The sequence below is a fragment of the Saimiri boliviensis genome, chromosome 1, assembly GCF_048565385.1.
Source record: "Saimiri boliviensis isolate mSaiBol1 chromosome 1, mSaiBol1.pri, whole genome shotgun sequence".
Lineage (NCBI taxonomy): Eukaryota > Metazoa > Chordata > Mammalia > Primates > Cebidae > Saimiri > Saimiri boliviensis.
The window spans coordinates 98,053,268-98,075,317 of record NC_133449.1 but is presented as its reverse complement, the minus strand read 5'-3'; the positions used below and the strand labels follow the sequence as shown (position 1 = coordinate 98,075,317).

The following is a 22,050-nucleotide window of genomic DNA, read 5'->3' as shown; positions in this document are numbered from 1 at the left end:
GCCCCTGGCCAAGCTAGAATTTTCCTTTTCCCACCCCTTCAGCCCCAAGAAATCCAGCTGAGCCACCTGGAGTGAGCCCGAGTCCCATCCCCGAAGGCCAAGGACTGTCCACAACTTAAAGGTTGGATTTGGTGGTAAGGACCAGGGGTTGGGGCTCTGTCTGTGCAGAACTGTGGCTGGAAGGAAATGAGGTGCGTGGGAATGGGGGGAGAGAGGATCGATGGGGAAGAGAGAGGGAGGGGGCAGGGGTGAGGTTGCCTTGGGGTCCAGTGGGAGAATTATGCCGGTAGGGAATGGGAGGAGGAGGGGGACCAGAAGTCATGAGCAGGTGCACGAGGCACCCTTTGGAAAGGGCAGCCGAGGCCAGGGAAGTGGGCTAGAGAGGCTCAGGGAGGTCTCACTGAGTCCTGGAGAGACGCTGAGTTGGCAGGCCTGTGTTTGGACCAGCCCTCACTGAGGATTCCTTGAACTTAGGAAAGAAAGTGTGAGTCGACACTTTCCACCTCTGCTGCCTTGAGCCATGGAGGGACAGACCCCAGAAAGCAGAGGTCTTCCAGAAAAGCCCAACCCTGCCACCACCGCTGCCACTCTGTCCTCCATGGGCGCTGTCTTCATTCTCTTGAAGTCTGCGCTGGGAGCTGGCCTGCTCAACTTTCCCTGGGCCTTCTCCAAAGCGGGCGGCGTGGTTCCTGCCTTGCTGGTGGAACTGGTAAGTCCCTAGGAAGTGCGTCCAGGGGACAGGTAGCAGGTGGCTTTTGTTTTTTCTGGGTAGGGTTCTTCGCATTGCTTTTGTGGAGTTGTATGTCCCATAAGCTTTAGCTTTGGGGCTTTATTTTCTATCCCACTCAGCTAATGAGGGGAGGAAATAATCCCACTGTATCCCCAGAGGGAGAACACCCCCTGTGGCCACTGGTGACGTCTGATACCTAGCTTGCGGGATGGAGCTGTAGGCATCGCAGCTCCCATATGTGAAGTGGGCATTTCATTCGGGAAAGAGCCTCTCCAAGCCCCCTGCCTGGCCAGCTGCTGGCTCTTGCCTACTGGTCTAAGCTCACAAACTAAAGCTGGGCCAGGCACAGTGGCTCACACCTGTAATCCCAGCACTTTGGGAGACCGAGCCGGGTAGATCACCTGAGCTCAGGAGTTCAAGACCAGCCTGCTCCACATGGTAAAACATCTTTACTGAAAATGCAAAAATTAGCTGGACATGGTGGCAGGCACCTGTAATTTAAGCTACTCAGGAGGCTGAATCAGGAGAATTGCTTGAACCTGATTCAGCAATTCAGGGGGTTGGAGGTTGCAGTGAGCCGAGATTGTGCCATTGCACTCCAGCCTGGGCGAGGGTGAGACTGCATCTCGAACAGAAAACAAGTAAGCCCGGACTCCTGTGTGCAGATTGAGCCTAAACTGGTGTGACCCCTCCATGCCCCCCACCCAGAGCCCGGCCAGGTCTTGCTTGGTGCCAGGTGTTCGCTCTTCTGCCTGCCAGGTGCCCAGCTGGGGTTCCCTTCTGGGGAAGCGCAGACGCAGAGCTCTTGGCTGTGGGAGAGCCACTTGTGAGTACAGCTTTATTTCATTTTCTAAGATCTTGTTCCCCGGGCTGATGGAATGAATTGCTGCCTTTTGTGGTAAGGTCCTTGTCGGCCTTCTCTCCCGAGTTCTATGGCAGCTGGTGGATAATGGCTAAGTTCCAGCTGTTTGTGGGTCCTCAGACTCCTCCTGTTTGGAAACACAGTGTCGGGTATAACCTGTGGCACCCCGGGCATTGGTCTAGCCTAGGACGGATGAGGCAGTGGGGTCCCTGTCCTTCTGGAGCTTCTTTCTAATTCGAAGTCAGACAAGATCCGCGTCATCCGTTTCAGATGGTGGATCATGCCAGGGCGTGTCGGGTGTCTCTGGGGATGATACAGCATGGGGTGGTCAGAAGCCTCTTGGAGGAGGTGACCTTTGCAGCGAGCCCGATTGGAAATGGCAAGAGCTTCCTGAGAGTGACGTGAGAGGCGGCATGCCTGTGTTTGGACTGGTGCTTCTGGAAGGCCCGTGACAGCGATGGGGGAGAAGCCCAATCTCAAGCCACAGAGGCTCCATGGAGAGGAGATGGAGCTTGGGGTAGGGTCGTGGCCAATCCCAGGGCAGCAGGAACCACTGTGGGCCAGAGGCGGGGATCCCTGCTCCAGGAGTGTCCCAGCTCTGTCCACGCGTCTTGCTGAAATGCAGATGCTGGTGTTGCAACCTAGAGAGTACAGAATTACCACTGAGACAAAAGTCAGTCAATTCAGAGGGTCATTTATTGCCGGCGACCACAGAGGACTCGTGTCTGTCTAACCCGTGGCCCTGAAAGGAGGGTGTCAAGACCTTTTATGCCTGTAAACTACCTCCTGGGCCGCGGTGGGGGCGAGGGGCTTTGGACCTTCTGTAAACCCCCTCCTGGGTGGGAGTGAGGGTGAGGGGCTTTGGACATTCCGAGGGCCAGTGGACTTGGGACATTCTGATTGTTACTTAAGTGGTTCACAGAAGTCAAGATAAGCGTAGTTTACACATTGCTTGGGTAGGGTGGAAATTACAGACCTTAGTTACTTATTACAAGTCACAAGGGCCAAGATGGCGTGGGTTTGGACTGCTTGCCTGTCACATCAGGGTTATAGAGAGCAGCTTCAACAGAAAGCCGCCGTATGGTTGAGGTGTACAGTTTGATGGGGCATTTACCATGTCACCCTGGCCCTGCAGGGCTGGGGTGAGCTGAGACTGAGTGTCTGACTTGCTTTGGGCAGACGGCTGTCTTGCATAGGATGACCTCTGGAGATCAGCGGACTCGAGGAGGGAACCCAGACATGTGTAAATGGAAACTCGCGCAGAGCAGAGGAGCCAGGCTGCCTCTTGACAAGCTCCCACCACTCCAAGTTGCTCCTTTAATCTCCAGGGCTGCCGGTCTGGATGTCACTGTGAAGGACAGGAGATCTGGGGGAGCCTGCTTCCCCCTACTTGGCTAGTGAGGCTTCTGTATGGGGGGCATTTACACCTGAATTCAGTGGGCAGAGGTTGGAGGCCTGACTCGTTAGGGTTGGAGGTTTAGCCACGTTTGATGAAAACCGTCTAGGGCCATACCACTCTGGACACACCCGATCTCATCTGATCACAGAAGCTAAGCACGATTGGGGCTGGTTAGTGCTTGGATGGAAGACGTTCGATGAAAATGAGCAAATCCCCTCTTGGGACCTGTGGAGGGGCCGGGCCTGGCACGGCAGCCAGGGCTCCTTGCTGTTCTGCTGCCTGGAGGCTCAGTCCCTGTTGCAGTGACCTGTTTAGGGATGGCTCACAGGTGAGGCTTAGTCGCGCCCACACCTTCCCCTTTTCCCTGACTCTTTTTTTTTTTTTTTTTTTTTTTTTGAGGGTCATACTCTGTTACCCAGGCTGGAGTGCAGTGGCACAATCCCGGCCCACTGCAACCTCTGCTTCCCGGGTTTAAGCGATTCTCCTGCCTCAGCCTCCTGAGTCGCTGGGATTACAGGCATGCGCCACCACACCCGGCGAATTTTGGTTTCACCATGTTGGTCAGGCTAGTCTTGAACTCCTGACCTCAGGTGATCCACCCCCCTCAGCCTCCCAAAGTGCTGGGATTACAGGTGTGAGCCACCGCGCCCGGTCCCCTGCCTTTCAACCACAGATGTTTTCTGAGTGTCTGTATGTATCAGGCCCTTCTCTGGGCAAAATAGAAAACAGACACTGTCCAGGCTTCACGGAGCTTAGAGCCTGGGTGAGCAGGGCGTTGGAGAAATCCCTCCATGTTTTACAGTTGCCAGTGTCCGTTTCCTGGGAATGCTACAACAGATGACCACGAAAGGGAGGGCTTCAAACACTGGAAATGTATTTTCTCCCAGTTCTGGAGGGCAGGAGTCTGACATGAAGGTGTCAGCAGGGCCTCACTCCCTCCAAAAGCTCTTCCAGCTCCCGGTGGCTCCAGGGGCTCCTCAGCTTGATGGCCGTGTGACCCAATTTCTGCCTCCTCCTCTCCTGTCTCTACAAGGACACTCCTCATTGGGTTGGGGGCTCACGTGGATGATCCAAGATGACCCCACCTCAAGATCCTTAATGACACAGGCAAAACCTTTTTTCACTGAATTACCTTTTCCTTGTTGACATCTGTAAAAACTGTTTCCAACAAGCGACATTCACAGGCTCTAGGGATTAGATGTGGAACGAACTAATTGTGATGTATTCAGACAGTGGATTGTTAGCAAAAGGCACCAGCCGCCTGTGTGTACAGTGTGGATCCATCTCGCATGCGCGGTGGAGCAGGGGGAGCCGGGAATGTTACAAAGGTGGAAAACACTAGACCAGTGTTTCTTCTGGGGATGGATGGAGACAGAAATGGGACCCGTGGGACCGTCCAGGGTGAGGGTGGGGTTTGGCTGGCATGTGTGCATTGTTGAACATCTTCCAGCAATACACTGAAGAGTTTGTGCATTTTACATGTAAATATTTGCCCCATAAGGGAAAAGGTCTATGAACAAACACACATCAAGCTCTAATGGATGGGAGGCATGCCAGACTATTCCAGAGGATGCACATGGGTATCTGCGACTTGCTTCAAAGTGCAGTCCCTTAAGGTGCACCGATGGCCGCACAGAGGCATGGGTAGAAGGGTGGGGAAGCAGTCAAGCAAGTACAGCGATGTGTCTTGAGGGAGTCGGGTGGCTGCCCACAGGGGGCATTCACTGTAAAATTCTTTCAACTCTCCTGTACATCTGCAGTTTTTGTTTTTTTTGAGATGGGGTCTCACTCTGTCACCTAGATTGGAGTACAGTGGTGTGATCTTGGCTCATTGCAGCCTCTACCTCCTGAGTTCAAGCGATTCTCCTGCCTCAGCCTCCCAATTAGCTGGGATTACAGGCATGTGCCACCACACCTGGCTGATTTTTGTATTTTTAGTGGAGAGTGGGGTTTCACCATATTGGCCGGGATGGTTTCATACTCCTGACCCCAGGTGATCTGCCCACCTCGGGGACCCCACCCCAAAGTGTTAAGATTACAGGCGTGAGCCACAGCACCTGGCCTGAAAATTATTAATAGCAGCTGAAATAGAGGGAACACAATTTCTTTCTCCCTGTTTTCCAGCAGGCTGAAATATAGTGGCATGATCTCGGCTCACGGCAAACTTCACCTCCTGGGTTTAAGCGATTCTCCTGCCTCAGCCTCACGAGTGGCTGGGATTACGGGAGCCTGCCACCATGCCTGGCTAATTTTTTTATTTTTAGTGAAGACGGGGTTTTGCTGTGTTGGTCAGGCTGGTACCAAACTCTTGACCTCAGGTGATCCGCTGGCCTGGGCCTCCTAAAGTGCTGAGATTACAAGCAAGAGCCACCGCACCCAGCTGGAACACCATTTCTTAAGCACTCATGTGCTGAGCCAAGTGTGTCACAGGCCTTGTTCGGTCCTGACATGTCATAGCACCCCTGCAAGGGTGGCAGTGCCACCCCCATTTCCCAGATGGAAAGCAGGGGTTGCCAGCCTGCCTCATGCCACAGAAGGTGCGTGGTGGTTACAATCTAAGCCCAGCTGTGCCCAGTCCATGCTTACTGTCTCTCTACCCACAACCCAGGCGATTTCAAGAGAGTGAACTCTGGGTCTCTGATGTCTCCTTTGTCCCACTGAGGCAGGATGGTCTCAGATTCTCAGGTTCACAGCCTAGAGCCAGTGAGGTCACCAGAAGTGGCCCACTCTGCAGCTCTGTTGCAGGTTGGGTGGAGGGGAGGACAGTGACCTCGCTGGTAGAGTCCCCCTCCCCCATGATGTCAGCAGCTCTGGCCTCTGTGGGCAGAAGCCATGTGGAGGGTGTGCCTGAGGGGTGGCTGGCTGGGGGTGGGGGGGCTGTGGGCACACCCCAGCTCCCGGTTCTGCTCCACAGGTCTCCCTGGTTTTCCTGGTCAGCGGGCTGGTCATCCTGGGCTATGCTGCTGCTGTCAGTGGCCAGGCCACCTACCAGGGTGTGGTTAGGGGACTGTGTGGCCCCGCCATCGGGAAGTTGTGTGAGGCCTGCTTCCTCGTCAACCTGCTCATGATCTCTGTGGCCTTCCTCAGGGTGATCGGGGACCAGCTGGAAAAGCGTAAGTACCTTTATGGGACTTGAGGGGGCCCAGGGTGCTGGACCCCTAATGACCTCTTGGGGCCTCTGGTTGGTGAGCAGGACAAGGGGCCCTGGTCTGGGCTCTGAGGGACAGCAGAGGCTGACACCACACTCTTGTTCCTAACATGGTGGGGAAGGGAGGCTCAGAACAGGTAGTCACCGGTGGGATGAGAATCATGGTGTGTGTAAGTACACAGGAGAGGTTGTGGCCACAACTGGGATGTCCAGTGGGGACAGCTCATTTCACAGATGAGGAAATGGACCAGCAACAGGAAGCCTTTCTCAGAGAGAACCAGTAACGCCTTTAACTTTGGGGTGGCTGTGGCTCTCAGCCTTCATGCAACCTTGGTCTCTAGTTCCTAGGATTTTCCCTCTAAGCACTGCTTTAGCTGCATCTTCACAATTCCGTTATGTTCTGTTTTCATTTGACTCATTTCTCGCGAGTGGAAAACTTAAAATATTGGCTAATTTTCACTGTGGTTTCTATGACTCATGAGTTGTCTAGAATTGTGGTGTTTAATTGCCAATTACTTAGGAGTTTTTAGATACCTTTGTGGTTTCTACCTTAATTTGCATCGTGGTCAGCGAACACACTCTGTGTCATTTCAGTCTTTGGAGATCGAGTGAGGCTTGCTCTGTAGCCCAGCACATGGTCTGTCTTGAAGAGCTTTTTTTGTGCTCTTCAAAGAATGTGTACTCTGCAGTTGCTGGGTCCAGTAGGTCAAGGTGGCCAACAGCTATGTTAAGGTCTTCCATGGCAACCATAGTAATTTGTGGGTCTAGTTATTCTATCAATTCCCGAGAGAGGAGGTTAAAGGATGTTAAAATCACCAGCTGCGATTGCAGATGAGCCTGTTTAATTCTGTCAGCCTGCGTGCTTCACAGTCTTTGAAACGCTGAGCACGTATATCCTTTTATTGTTACGAAATATTTATCTCTGGCGTTAAATCTTCTTCTCTACTATTAATATAGCCACACTAGCCTCCTTAAGACTAGTGTTTACATAGAAGTTGTCTTCTCATTTATTTATTTTTGTGACGGAGTTTTGCCCTTGTCGCCCAGGCTAGAGTGCAATGGTGCTATCTCAACTTACTGCAACTTCTGCCTCCCGGGTTCAAATGATTTTGGTGCCTCGGTCTCTCTAGTAGCTGGGATTGCAGGCATGTACCACCATGCCCATGTAAGTTTTGTTTTTTTTATTAGTGGAGGCAGGGTTTCTCCATGTTGGTCAGGCTGGTCTGGAACTCCCAACCTCAGGTGATCCGTCTGAATCGGCCTCCCAAAGTGTTGGGATTACAGGCATGAGCCACTGCCCCCGACCCATTCTTTAACTTAAAATCTAACTGTGGTTTGGAATTTGTGTGTGTGTGTGTGTGTGTGTGTGTGTGTGTGTGTCCTTTTTTGCAGCACCAGCCTGAGAATGGCTTGGGATTTTAAAATGCATTTCTCATAGACAGCATATGGTCAGGGCTTGGTTTTTTATCCAACTTGACAGTTGCAGACTTCAGATAGGAATATTTAGACTTCTAATTGGAATGTGATTGGTGAGAGGGTGAAATGCAGCCTACCGTTTGCCATTTGTTCTGTGTGTCTCTTGACCCATGAAGCAAAAGGCCCCTGACTGTGGGGTATTGAAATAGAAGGCTGCTGTGTCTTTGTAAAGACTATCTTACATCAAAAAGAACTGAGATGGGCATATCCGAACCTCTTAATGAGTAAATGGGCACAGAAACGTCCTGCCCACCAATGGCAATTAGAGTTGGTCTGAAGTGTCAACACTGGGGAACCGTAGTGTTGCTGTGTCAAGAAGGATTCTGAGCCTCACCATGAGCAGAGCCCCCTCACTGCTAAGAGGACGGATTAGGATATGGGCTACCCCACATCTGGGTGGATTGACTGTGGTGGAGAGAGTGTTCGTTGTGTATTTCCGGTTAGATATTTGGGGATGTGTCTGCATAGGGAAGGCCAAGCTTCTGAGAGGGAGTGCTAGACAGAGGTTGGAGTGCTTGGGGGAGCCATGGCATGAGGTCCACATGACCTTGTCTTTGGTGCTGAAGATCTTGAGCCCTTCTGGGTTTAGGAAGGAGCTGGTGTAGTCCTGCTTAGGACCCGAGGACCCTGGCTATGGGAAGTCCAGATGCAGACAAAGGGACTGCCTCATCCCATGCTGCCTGCAGGTCCAAAACCCACCCGCGATCCCACTGCCCTTCTCGAGGGTGTGCATTCCCTTGGCATCCCTGGCCCTCCCATGTGGGTGCTTCTGTGAACTACGTGCTTGTGGAACTTTCCCCTGCCTCATTTTGGTAGACAGGAGCTATTCTCACAGGCATTCATTGCTTTGCATGGGTGCCCTTGTTGAGTGAGAGCAGAGAGGCATTTATGACACCTCAGTGCCCCCCTCTCCTCCCCTCACCCGCCCACGTGGTTCCCAGGGGCTCCCGCTTCGAGCCACCTTCCCACTCTCCTATGCTTCCCCTCCTCCATGTATCAGGCCTCTTAGATTGGTTCCAAATCGTTCATCCTACTGTGGCAGAATGAAAATGTCCCGAGATTCTCTGGCGTTCTTACCATGGAGTGGTCAGTGGGGCCTGTGTCCCTTGCCTTGGAATTAGGTGGGCCTGGGATGGCTTTGCCCAGCAGTGTGTGGTAAGTGGGATGCTGTGCCAGTTAAAGGGCCTGGCTTTTAAGAGGCTAGGTAGCTTCTGCCTCGGGCTCTGGAATCCCCCAGCTGCGTGGAAGAAGCTGGAGGCGCCTGTTAGACATGCCCATGTAGAGACTCCCAAACTGTAGGGAGCTCAGGTGTACCTGCTAGGTACCAGGTGTGCGGGTGCCATCGTGGGCTGTCCAGACTAGCCCCACTGCCAGCCAGGTACCCACGTGGCCCTGCCAACGCTGTATGGAGCAGGATTGGCCAGCTCGGACCTGTACTAATTCTTACCTACAGTCAGTGATGTGATAACATGGTTCTAAGCCACTGTGTCTGGGGTCATGGTTTTGCTGCAGCCATGGGGACCTGCAGTGCTGATACACAGCCTGGCACTGCCCGCTCAGCACCCAAAAATCTATTTCAGACCCACATTTGACCCCAGGCACCATTGGGTTCCTGAGTGAAACCATAGGGTCTTTGACCAGAATGTAAGGGGCGTGAGGGCAGTTGGCTGGCCTGGTCATCCCCGCATCTCAGGCCTTAAGAGGGTGGCGGGCCTGGCATGGTGGCTCACTTCTGTAATCCCAGCACTTTGGGAGGCCGAGATGGGCAGATCACGAGATCAGGAATTTGAGACCAGCCTGATCAACACGGTGAAATTCCGTCTCTACTAAAAATACAAAAATTAACCAGGTGTAGTGGCGAGTGCCTCTCATCCCAGCTACTCGGGAGGCTGAGGCAGGAGAATCACTTGAACCTGAGAGGTAGAGGCTGCAGTGAGCCGAGATCGCGCCACTATACTTGAGATCTTGGGCAATAGGGTGAGACTCTTGTCTCAAAAAAAAAAAGAAGGGCTGGGCTCGTGGAAGGAGCTCAGCAAATGTTTGTTGAATGAATTCATGTGTCAGGGTTAGTTCCCGCGTGGGGCATGTGACCTGTCTCCACCTGGCTTGTGATCCCCTCCCCGGTCTCCTGGGGCTGGCTGAGGGCTGAGTCCAACCCCACCCAGGATTCAAAGGCCGTGCAGGAGCCAGGAACCCACGGCATTTTGTGCTTTGTGGCTCAGCTCTCCCTGTGTCTCTGCCAGTGTGTGACTCCCTCCTGTCTGGCACACCGCCCGCTCCGCGGCCCTGGTACGCAGACCAGCGCTTTACCCTGCCCCTGCTCTCCGTGCTGGTCATCCTGCCCCTGTCTGCCCCACGGGAGATCGCCTTCCAGAAATACACAAGGTAAGGGCTGGGGGATGCCTCCTGGTGGGGGCCCCCACCTCACTGAGCATTCATGTCGGTTTCTACCCACCTGGGGTTAGAGGAGCTGGGGCATTGGCCTTCCCGTTTGGAGAAGGGAAAAGCAATAAAAGATGATACAACTAAAATGTGTCATGCCGGAGAAGGCAATCCAAAAAAGCAAATGACCCGTAACACCATCAGTGCTACTCACGGTTTATTTCATTCTCAGACTTTTTGTACATCGGCGCAGAGAGACGGACAGCTCCCGCCAGCACACACACACACACACGCACACACGGGCGCACACACACACGCACACACACACAGAGGTGGTTTTTCATTTGGTGGCTAAGGCTCTGTATACATTTGAAGAAATCAACCTTGGCAACAGTATCCATCGCTCTCTGCCGCCTGCCTTTCCCCTGTTGTGTGTAGAACAATAGACACCGTGTAGAAACAGCAGGCAGCAAACCCGAGCCTCCCCTAGGCCTCCGCCCTGCAAGGCGCTCGTGCCACTTGGACCCAGCCAGGGGGGCTTGTCCCCTCTCCAGTGTGACTGAGCCTGCTGGGGTCTTGACTTAGGCGTCAGGCTGAGTGGCTGACTAGCTTTTGCTGGTGGGAAGGAAATTATATTACAGCTGCCATCGGGTGCCACTGAGAATTCTGTACATCTGGGCCAGGCACAGTGGCTCACGCCTGTAACCCCAGCACTTTGGGAGGGTAAGGCGGGCGGATCACAAGGTCAGGAGTTCAAGACCAGCCTGACCAACCTGGTGAAACCTGGTATCTACTAAAAATACAAAAATTGGCTGGGTGTGGTGACGCACACCTGTAGTCCCAGCTACTATGGAGGCTGATGCGGGGGAATCGCTTGAACCCGGGAAGGAGAGGTTGCAGTGAGCTGAGATTGTGCCACTGCACTCCAGCCTGGGTGACAGAGTGAGACTCCATCTCAAAACAATTCTGTGCCTCTGCTCTCTGGCCCTCGGAGGAGGCCTGCCCCACGAGCCCCACTGTACAAACGAGGACGGTCAGGCGGAGGTGGAGAGCTCGGCTGGCACCTCACTGTCAAGGGCAGAGCTGCGGTTTGGATCCCGCTGTCCCTCGCGTCCATCAACGGCACACATCGCCCACTGCGCAGCCCCTCACACGGCCACTGTGTGTTAGCATCCTAGGCACGCTGGCCGCCTGGTACCTGGCCCTGGTCATCACAGTGCAGTACTACCTCTGGCCCCAGGGCCTCATGCGTGAGCCCGGTCCTTCACTCAGGTGAGTCTGGGGGAACAGCTGCCGGCGGCCGCGACGGGGAGGCCCGGCTTGGGAGTCTGCCAGGGGGGTCTTGGAGGAAAAGCCCTTCATGTTCCCTGCAGAGCTCAGGCTCCTTCCATGCAGGCCTTTCCATCTCTGCGGTGAAGCCAAGGGAGGGTCCCTTTCCTTCTGCAGCAGAAACCTGGCTGCGGGTAGTGATGACCCAGACGGGACAAGAGATGCAAAACTGCCCAAGGCAGCGGCCGCCTAGGGGTCATAGGCTGGTGCGGACTTGTCCCCACAGCGTGGAGCTGCAGGACCTGGCAGCCAGTCAGCTGCATGTGCCAGGGCAGGGGAACGGCAAGGGGCTGGTGGGGCCAGGCTGGCCCAAACAAGGGCAGAGAGTGTGGGCGGGGAGTCATGTGGGGATTCGAAGCCACGGTGAGGACTTGGGTTTTGCTCTGGCTGAGCTGGGAGGCTTGGCAGTGTTTTGAGTAGAGCAGGGATGCGACAGGCCTTGTTTTTAAAGAGGGTCACTCTGGGCAGGGTGTGGTGGCTTATACCTGTAACCCCAGCACTTTAGGAGGCTAGGGCAGATCGGTCCCTTGAGATCAGAGTCCAAAACCAGCCTGGCCAAATGATGAAACCCTGTCTCTACTAAAATACGCAGTTTAGCTGGGCATGGTGGTTGGCATCTGCAGTCCCAGCTAGGCAGGAGGCTGAGGCAGGAGAATTGCTTGAACCCGGGAAGTGGAGGTTGCAGTGAGCCGAGATTGCACCACTGCACTCCAGCCTGGACAACAGACCAAGACTCCGTCTCATAAAAAAAAAAAAAAAAAAAAAAAAAAAAGCAATTAAATCAAAAGACTCACTCTGGCTGTTCTTTGGTCTTTGGGAGCCAAGGGCAGCCACAGAGGCCACGTGGGAGGCCCCTGCCTAGGGCCCAGGTCCCAGCCCTTCGGAGGTGCCTGAGATCAGATTTCCCAGTGGCAGGGCTGGTTCATGGGTGTGGGACCCATGCAGTCACCCAGGCCCCATGCTCAGTTTTATCCTGCTGTCGCCATTTTAAAATCCTGAATCGCTGTCCACCGAGGGTCCCTGCATGTTCATTTTGCACCCGGCCCTGTGAATTCTGTGGCCAGTCCTGCTGGCGGGTTGGAAGGTGAGTAAGAGAGAGAAGAAAGTCAGGGTGACTTAGAGCTCTCAGCTTGAACAGTGGGAGGGATGAAGATACCGGTTTCCAGATTGGAGAGGACAGAGAGGGGTGGGCGCCTGGGAGCAGCTCAGGCTGAAACAGTCAAGGGGGAGCCAACCTTGAGACATCTAAGAGGGAAGTCAAGCAGCTGGGGTGGGTGGGTGGGTGTGTGTCTGTGTCTGGAGTTGAGGGAGAGAGGTCACAGCTGCAGGAGAAACGGGGCTGACAGTGGCCTGGAGCCAGCATTCAAGGCTGTTCGCCAAGCCTGTGGTACTCCAGCACTGGCAGGTGGTGGGGGTGAGGAGGACCTGCTTAAAACAGGAGATGGTGAGTTAGGAGATGTGAGTGTCCGAGGGCTGCTGTGACAAGTGACCACACACTTGGTGACCTAAAATATCAGAAGTGTCTCTCCCTTCTGCTGCCTGGAAGTCCACAGTGTGTCAGGGCGTGCTCCCTCTGACAGCTTCAGGGGAGGATCTTTGCTGCCTTTCCCGCTTTTGGGAGATGCGGAGATCTGTGTTCTTGGCTGGCAGACGCGTCACTGAATCTCGGCCTTGATCCCCATGCCACGCTGTCTCCATTTGTGTTTTGTGCATTGGATTCAGGCCCACCCTAATCCAGTATGACCTCGTCTCATTTTCACTAATTACACCTGCAAAGTTCGTCAGAGGAAGCTGGGGACCAGGCGGGGATCCCGAGAGGCTGGGCCTGGAGGTGGTCCTCATGCACACCTCTGTCCTCTTAGGTGGCTTGGACGGAGCTCAAACCATCCTTGTGCTATTTGGGATCATTGGAAAGATGCTGCGGTTGTCCCCTTGTTACCAAACTGCACTGGGGGCCTGGAGTCTTTAAGAGGGAAGTGGGGAGTTCCTTCCTGCACTTTCCCTGCCCAAACGGACCATGCCATGTTACCACATGTCAGCAAAGACGTATTTAGGAAGTGCAGCCTTTAGCTAGTATCCTTTTCCATTTGCAAAAGCCTGGTCACAGACACTCAATGAAAATGCATCTTGCAGCCACGCTCTGTTACTGTTTCCCGGCATCCTTTGAAATGCACACTTGCAGCCGTGGTTTGTTCCGGTGTGACCCTTCTATAATGAACTCCTGTTCTCGTCTGTTTACAGCCCTGCCTCCTGGACCTCTATGTTCAGCATCTTCCCGACCATCTGCTTCGGGTTTCAGGTAATTTGAGCATCTGCTTTGAAGACTGTGGCATTTGCAGAGGCTGTGGGTGACTCTCTGCTCCCTTGGGAAACCTTGGTTTCCCTGTCAGAGAGGAATTTGAGACTTCTCCTAGGATACAGTGGGCTCTCTGCTGTACACCTGTGGTCCCCAGGCTGTCTCCTGAGACCGTGAGAGCGGGTTGGTGTCTGGGCTCAGCAAGGTGGGAATTGGCTTGAACTTGGGAACGCAGCCCCCACAGGTGGCCAAGAGCAGCACTGTGTTTATTGGGTCTGAGGCAGGTGTGGAGACCTGGGACCTGTCCCCTCCTCTGCAGAACCCCCACAGAACTGTGATCAGGCCTGAGGCCTGGAGCCTAGAGCTGCCCAATTAACTCTGGCAGGTCACTTGTACGCAAGTGGACTCTGCCCAGGGCCTTGGGAAGGAAAGTGCTCGCCTCCTGATGGGTACAGGTTAGAGGAGCTGGAAGGTGCACAGGTGGTCAATTAGAGAGGGGAAGCGGGTAGAAATACTGAATTTTTAATAGCATGTCACGGGACGGAGGACGGGGCTCTGTGTGTAGAATCCTGGCAGAGGGGCAGAGTTGTAGGCGTCCATTCCAGGTGGTGGGGTTTGAAAGGGATCTTGAAGGTTGTATGGGACGAAGCCAGGTGACTGGAAGAGCAGCCCAGGTGGAGAGGACAGCACAGCGGGCCGCCGACGTGAGCAGGCCCCAGGCACAGCCGGAGAGGGGCCTGCAGAGGGCTCTGTGGCACAGTGCTTTGAGGAACATGGCAAACATGGCGGGGTGGGGGGGATGCGAGGGGGTATGGGGTGGGGAGATGATAGGGGGAGGAGATAGGGGGAGATGGCAGGGCCTGAGTGCTGTCCCATGCTTTTGGGCTGTCATGGGTTCCCCCAGCCCTCCTAGGAGGTAGCAGCAAACAGTGTTCTTCCGTTGCTTTTTCTTTTTTTTGATCCGAGATGGAGTCTCATTCTTGTTGCTCAGGCTGGAGTGCAGTGGATCTGAGCTCACTAATTCTCCTGCCTCAGTCTCCCGCGTAGCCGGGACTACAGGCACGCACAACCAAGCCTGGCTGATTTTTTTTTTTTTTCTAGTACAGAGCAGGTTTCATATGTTGGCCAGGCTGGTCTCCGACTCCTGACCTCAAGTGATCCATCCACCCACTTCCGTCTCCCAGAGTCCTAGGATTATAGGCGTGGGCCACCGTGCCTGGCCACGTTCTTATTTTAGGGAAGATTTGCCTCTATCTCCTAAAAACAACCGCCTATCCACTGCCTACCACCAGCACCAACAAAAGTATTCCAAAGTAAAATCAATGCACAGCGAGCGGGCCGGGGTCGCTACCGGATCTCAGCTTTGTAGCCATTGAGTTCTTCTCTTCCCTTGTCCATCGGTGAGATCCTGCTTCTGTTCTTCATCTTGCCTTTCCTTTGAGAACCCTTTTTAGGAAGAAAAGAAATCCTGCAACATTTCCATTTCTCTTCCTCGTAATGAGTCGGCATGCTGCCTCCAGGCCTCGGCAAGCCACTTCTGTGGATTTCTCACATTGCTTTTTGCACGCCCAATATTTTGAAAGATCTAAAGAGCTGATTTTGCTGTCAACTGTTTGTCTGGATTGAGTTTAACAAGCCCTGTCTGTGCTCAAGCACCATATGGTGCTGCAGACCCACGCCTGAGCTGCCTCCCCTACGAGATGCTTACAAAGGGTCCCCCTCACCTTTGCCTCCAGCCCTCACCTGATTCTCCTAGCAACGAGGCCTGGGCTGCGTTTCCAGGGACACAGGATGCTGAGATGAAGAGCTGGGAAGAGGGGAATTCAAGGAGTGGGAGGAGGGGCTCAGGCTAGAGGTGGGGCTGCCAGGATCTGGAGCTGTGGGCGAATCAATGTAGCTGAAGGTGGTGGGAAAGAGGACGAGGCTGGAGAGGGTTGCAGGGAAGGGGGACGGTCACCGATTGTCGTCAGGAACTCGGATCTGACTCAAACACAGTGTCCCCACCCAAACACGTGGCAGTGGGGTGCCTCCGTCCCAGGCCCGTCCAGTCAGTGAGCGGACACCTCGGAGGGGCAGAGTGGTGAAGCTTTATCAGGACTTGGGGTTTTTGTGTTTTTAAGAAACATCTTTATTGAGGCAGAATTCACATACCTTGCAATGCGCCCTCCTCAAGTGTCCAGTGCAGTGTTTTTTTTAGTACATTGAGCTGTGCGACCATCACCACGCTCAATTCGGAACCTCTCTGTCGCCCCCAGAAGAAACCCACTGCCGTCAGCAGGCACCCTCCGTTCCCTGCCCCTGCCGACAGCTCTTCTGCTTCCTGTCTCTCTGGATTTGCCCCCCATGGCCATCTCCTAGGAATGGAATCCCACTGTGGACTTTTTCCACAAGCTTTCCTCCCTTGCCATGTTAGGTTCATCCCTGTTGTGACAGGTGAAGACTTCACATTCCGAACAAGGTAGACAAGCTCGTCCTTGTTGTGTGACTGATAGGCGCCGAGCAGACAAACCCAAAAGCCCAGCCACGTTGGGGCCCTGGGCCATGTGAGACAGGAAACCAGCTTCGGCTGGAAGGACCAGCCCAGGCAAAGGCCCTGAGGCAGGGAGGGGAGCCCCAGGCGTGTCTGGATAGTGGAGTGCCTCCCCAGATGCCCTGGCTTCACATCTGTGTTCCCTCAGCTGCTCATGAAACACCCGTGTCCACCACCCGCCCAGAGAAATGAGTCCACATGACTCATGGGCTGTTGGCATTGGCTCTGTAGGTTTTGCATTAAGAATTTTTGAGGCCGGGCGCGGTGGCTCAAGCCTGTAATCCCAGCACTTTGGGAGGCCGAGGCGGGTGGATCACGAGGTCGAGAGATCGAGACCATCCTGGTCAACATGGTGAAACCCCGTCTCTACTAAAAATACAAAACATTAGCTGGGCATGGTGGCACGTGCCTGTAATCCCAGCTACTCAGGAGGCTGAGGCAGGAGAATTGCCTGAACCCAGGAGGCGGAGGTTGCGGTGAGCTGAGATCGCGCCATTGCACTCCAGCCTGGGTAACAAGGGCGAAACTCTGTCTCAAAACAAAAACAAAAACAAAAACAAAAACAAACAAACAAAAAAAGAATTTTTGAGCTGGGTTTGGTGGGTCATACCTTTAATCCCAGCACTTTGGGAGGACAAGGAGGGAGAATCGCTTGAGGTCCGGAGTTTGAGACCAGCCTGGCCAACATGATGAAACCTTGTCTCTACTAAGAATACAAAATATTAGCTGGGCATGATGGCAGGTGCCTGTTATCTCAGCTACTCGGGAGGCTGAGGCAGGAGAATCACTGGAACCTGGGAGGTGGAGGTTGCATTGAGCTGAGATCGCACCATTGCACTCCAGCCTGGGCTTCCAGTGTTTTTTTTTTTAAAACAGAGTTTCGCTCTTGTTGCCCAGGGTGGAGTGCAATGGTGCGATCTCAGCTCAAGGCAGGTGGATCACAAGAAAAGGAGATTGAGACCAGCCTGGCTAACATGGTGAAACCCTGTCTCTAGTCAAAATACAAAAATTAGCTAGGCGTGGTGGCACATGCCTGTGATGCCAGCTACTCAGGAGGCTGAGGCAGGAGAATGGCTTGAACCAGGGAGTCAGAGGTTGCAGTGAGCCCAGATGGTACCAGTGCACTCCAGCCTGGGTGACAGAATGAGACTCTATCTCAGAGAAAAAAAGGAAAAATAAAAAATGAGCCAGGCATGCCTATAATCCCCCTTACTCGGGAGGCTGAGGCAAGAGAGTCGCTAGTTGGTTGAGCCCAGGAAGCGGAGGTGGCAGTGAGGTGAGATGGCGCCACTTCACTTTAGTCTTGGTGACAAAGTGAGACTCCACCTCCTGGTCTCAAGAGACTAGTGACTCTCCTGCCTCAGCCTCTTGAATAGCTGGGATTTCAGGCACTTACTACCATACTGGACTAATTTTTGTACTTTTAGTAGAGACGGGGTTTTGCCATGTTGGTCAGGCTGGTCTCAAACTCCAGACCTCAGGTGATCCACCTGCCTCGGCTTCCCAAAGTGCAGGGAGTATTGGCGTGAGCCACCACACCCTCCTACATTTAAAATTCTTACTCCAGATGGGCATGGTGGCTTGCACCTTTAATCTCAGCACTTTGGGAGGCCAAGGCAGGAGGTTGCTTGAGCTCAGAGTTTGAGACCAGCCTGGGCAGTGTAGTAAGAACCCATCTCTACCAGTAAATTTTTTTTATCCCAATATGGCATGTTACATATACAGTATGTAGATCGTGAGTATGTGTGCACGCTTGTGACATGGTCAAGCCCCTGGGAACCCATTCATGGCCTTTACTAGTCAGTAGCACCCCCCCAAACTACCATCCTGCCTTGTAGCACCACACAGTGGGGTTCCTGTGGGTTGGTTGTACCCCCAGGGAACACTTGACCGTGTCTGTAGACATTGGATTGTCACAGGTTGGGGGGTGGGGGCTGCTCCTGGCATCTAGTGGGTCCTGGCCAGGGATACTGCACAACCCCCCCAACGCATAGGTCGGCTGCCAGGAGTTATCCCACCCCAGACATTAGTAGTGCCAGGACTAAGAAACCCTGGTCTAGAATCGCTCATCTTGTAACTTAAGCTTCGCATCCATCAACGGACATGTTCCCTGCTGTCTAGCTTCTTTTTTTTTCTTTTGAGTCTTACTGTGTCTCTCAGGCAGGAGTGCAGTGATACAATCTCAGCTCACTGCAGCCTCTGCCTCCCAGGTTCCAGCGCTTCTCCTGCCTCAGCCTCCCAAGTAGCTGGGATTACAGGTACCTGCCACCACGTCTGGTTGAGTTTTGTATTTTTAGTAGAGACGGGTTTTCCCAGGTTGGTCTCGAACTCCTCACCTCAGGTAATCTGCCCGCCTCAGCCTCCCGAAGTGCTGGATGACAGGCGTGAGCCACTGCACGTGCCCGGCCCCCGGCTGGCAGCTTTTATTCTGTGTTCTGTTGGCGAGATTCTTCTGTGTTGAGGTGCGCTGCTGTCTGTCCTTTTTCAGAGCCGTGTCACGTTCTGTGTGTTCACATCCTGCTGTGTCCTTACAGCCTCGGCTCTGGGTGGGCATGCGGTTTGTTTCCCATCTTCTGGATGTGGGTGCTTTTTTTGCCTCCGTCATTCCCGGTAGAGCCAGCATCCCGCTGGCCCGAGTCCCGCTGAGCCGCCCTCTGTTTCGCAGTGTCACGAAGCCGCGGTCTCCATCTACTGCAGTATGCGCAAGCGGAGCCTGTCGCACTGGGCCCTGGTCTCCGTGCTATCCTTGCTGGGCTGCTGCCTCATCTATTCACTGACCGGTAAGGCCCTTCCCCGGTGCCCTGGCAGAGGGTGGGGAGCGAGAGTCGAAACGGGAGTAACGGCGAGGATCTCTCTGGAGAGTTGACCACGTGCTGGTCTCAATACGCCACTTTTTGAGCACCTTGACTCCTTTAACCCTTAGGAAAAGACCTCCTTTCCTAGGTCTTTTGACCGAGTTCTGAGGCTCAGAGGGCCTCCAGAACTTGCTCAGGGTTTCACGACTAGTTCTGCAAAGCCGAGACGGAAACTCCAGCCCAGCTGTCTCCAAAGTCTCTGCTCTTACCACACCCAGCCCTACTGCCTGCTGTTCAGAGGATGGCAGTCATGTTGGTTATTATAGTGTGACATCTCGGTAGTGGTTTATAAAACGTGTGTGGGTACAGTAGACTTAGGTGCTCACAAACTGTGTGGGAGGCAGAGGGTCTTTAAAGGTGTTGAAAGTATGGCTCAGAGAGGGTCTGTGACACACCCAGGTTGTACAGTGCGTTGGAGGCACAGAACCCAGGTCCCAGGCATGGCTGGCTTCTGGCTGGCCACTTGATTCCAGTCCTTTTTTCATTCACCATCGGAGCCTCCAATTGAGGAAGCCTTTGGGCTACAGTGAGTCTACCAGGCAGCCTTGAACTCTGGTGTGCTATGGTTTGAATTTTTATCCTCTTTAAAACTCATGTTGAAATTTAATCCATGATGTAGTAGTGTTGAGAGCTGGGGCTGTAAAGAGGGGATTGGGTCATGAGGGCTCTGCCCTTATGATCGGATTAATCTATTCATGGATTATTGGATTAATAGGTTATCATGGGAGTGGGGCTGGTGGCTTTGTAAGATGAAGAGAGACCCGAGCTCACACGGTCGGCCCCCTCAGCACATGACACCCTGCGTGCCACTTCAGGGTTCTGCAGGTCCCCACCAGCAAGAAGGCTCTCACCACAGGCAGCCTCTTGATCCTGGACTTCTCAACCACTGTAACTGGAAAAAAATAAATTCCCTTTCTTTATAAATTACTCAGTTTTAGGCATTCTGTTGTAACCAACAAAAAAATAGACTAAGACTGAAGATTGGTATGAAGAGTGGGGTGTTGAGGATGATAATTACCTGGAATGTGGAAGTGGCTTTGGAGCTGGGTAATGGGTCAGGCTGGAAGAATTTGGGGGAGCAGCTAGAAAAAGCCTAGATTCTGGTGAGGGCTTAGAGACAAGACTAGGGAACATTTGGAACTTCTTGATACTGGTTAGCTAGTCATGGAAATGTGGATAATAAAGGCTATTCTGAGGAGGTTTCAGACGGCACTGAGGAGCAAAGTTTTGGAAGCTGGAGTAAAGTCCAAAACTGTTAGAAACTGGCAAAGGAGCTGGCGGAACTGTGTCCATGCCCAAGGGCTTTGCGGAAGGCTGAACTTGAAAGGGATGAAGTGGCTGGTCATGGTGGCTCACACCTGTCATCCCAGCACTTTGGGAGGCCAAGGCGGGCAGATCACTTGAGGTCAGGAGTTCAAGACCAGCTGGGCCAACATGGTAAAACCTCATCTGTACTAAAAATACAAAAAATCAGCTGGGCATGGTGGCGGATGCCTGTAATCCCAGCTACTCAGGAGGTTGAGGCAGGAGAATCACTTGAACCTGGGAGGTAGAGGTTGCATTGAGCCCAGATCACAACGTGGCACTCCAGCCTGGGCAACAAGAGTGAAACTCTGTCTTAAAAAAAAAAAAAATGAACTAAAGTGTCTGGTGGAAGGAATATCCAAGCAGCAGAACATTCAGACTGTTGCATGGCTACTCGTAAACTGCTTACCTTAGGATAGGAGAGGCAAAAATGACTTGCAGATGGAATTGATCATTAAAAGAGAAGGAAAGCGGCAAAATCTGGAGCTCTTTCAGCCTGGCCATGTAGAGTGCAACGCGTGCTCTGGATAGGAAACTGAGGGTATGGCCCTACGACCTTTTGCTAAGGAGATTAGTACAGAGAGAAGGGATTATCTAGAGAATGGAAGAAAGACCCTGAAGGCATTTCAGAGATCTTAGAGGCCGCCCCTCCTATCACAGGCTCAGAGGCCTCAAGAGCAGGATGGTTTGGGGGACAGACCTAGGGTGCCCCCACAGGTGATCCCAGGACCCCTCATGTCTCTGCTGCCTGCACCCTGGCCCAGCATTCCTCACTGCACCACCCATGGCTCAAGTGGCCTTTGGCGTGGCTCGTGCCACAGCCCCAGAAGGTGTAAGCTGTAAATCTTGGCAGCATCCACGTGGTACTAATTCTGCAGCCTGGCACACAGCAAGAGCTACAGAAGCTTGGCAGCCTCCACCCAGATTTCAGAGGATGCTGTTCAGGCCAGGTGTGGTGGCTCAGGCCTGTAATCCCAGCAGTTAGGGAGGCTGAGGTGAGAGGGCTGCTTGAGGCCAGGAGTTTGAGACCAGTCTGGACAATGTAGTGAGACCCTGTCTCTACAAAATTTTTTTTTTTTTAATTAGCAGAACATGGTGGTGCGAGCCTGTAGTTCTGGCTACTCAGGAGGCTGAGGCTGGAGGATCACTTGAGCCCTGAAGGTCAAGGCTGCAGTGAGCTATGATTGTGTCACTGCACTCCAGCCTGGGTGACAGAGCAAGACCCTGTCTCAAAAAAAGTTAAAGGATGTTGTTGAAAGCCTAGGGGTCCAGGCAGAGACTTGTCCCAGTGTGGAGCCACTCTGGAGAGCCCCTGTATGTGAAATTCCCAGTGGAGATGCACGGTTGGAGCTGCTGCAGGGTCTCTGCCAGGGCAATGCCTAGTGGAGCCATGGGAGTGCGAGTATCACTGGGCCCAAGAAGTGCGAAGTCACCAGCACCGTGCAACACCGGCCTGCAAAAGCTTCAGGCATCAGGCGCCAACCCCTGTGAACAGACACGGGGGCCGCACCCGGCAAAGCCGTAGGAGCGGGGCTGCCCCGGTGTGTGCAGGGGGGTGGCACACGGTGTCAGAAGAGGTGAGCGTCTGCCCTGCTGGGTTTCGGACTTGCCTGGAGTCTTTACTCCTTTTCGTTTCCCTTCGTCTCCCTCCTGGGATGAGAATGTTCCTTCTGCCTGCACTGCCACTGTGTCGGACACAGATGGCTTTTGATTTCACAGGTTCACAGACCAAACTCTG

General features: G+C 53.5%; 1 protein-coding gene across 1 annotated transcript in view; it reads left to right on the top strand.

Annotated features, from left to right (window-relative positions):
- Positions 1-22,050, top strand: part of SLC38A8 (solute carrier family 38 member 8) — a 45,082-nt gene that overhangs the window by 7,268 nt on the left and 15,764 nt on the right. The window contains exons 2-8 of the mRNA XM_074400699.1: positions 43-134; positions 475-709; positions 5,906-6,104; positions 9,859-10,000; positions 11,168-11,269; positions 13,568-13,625; positions 18,818-18,932. Of these exons, the coding sequence (XP_074256800.1) occupies positions 521-709; positions 5,906-6,104; positions 9,859-10,000; positions 11,168-11,269; positions 13,568-13,625; positions 18,818-18,932 (805 nt within the window). The 5' untranslated portion in view covers positions 43-134; positions 475-520. The remainder of the gene's footprint in view (positions 1-42; positions 135-474; positions 710-5,905; positions 6,105-9,858; positions 10,001-11,167; positions 11,270-13,567; positions 13,626-18,817; positions 18,933-22,050) is intronic.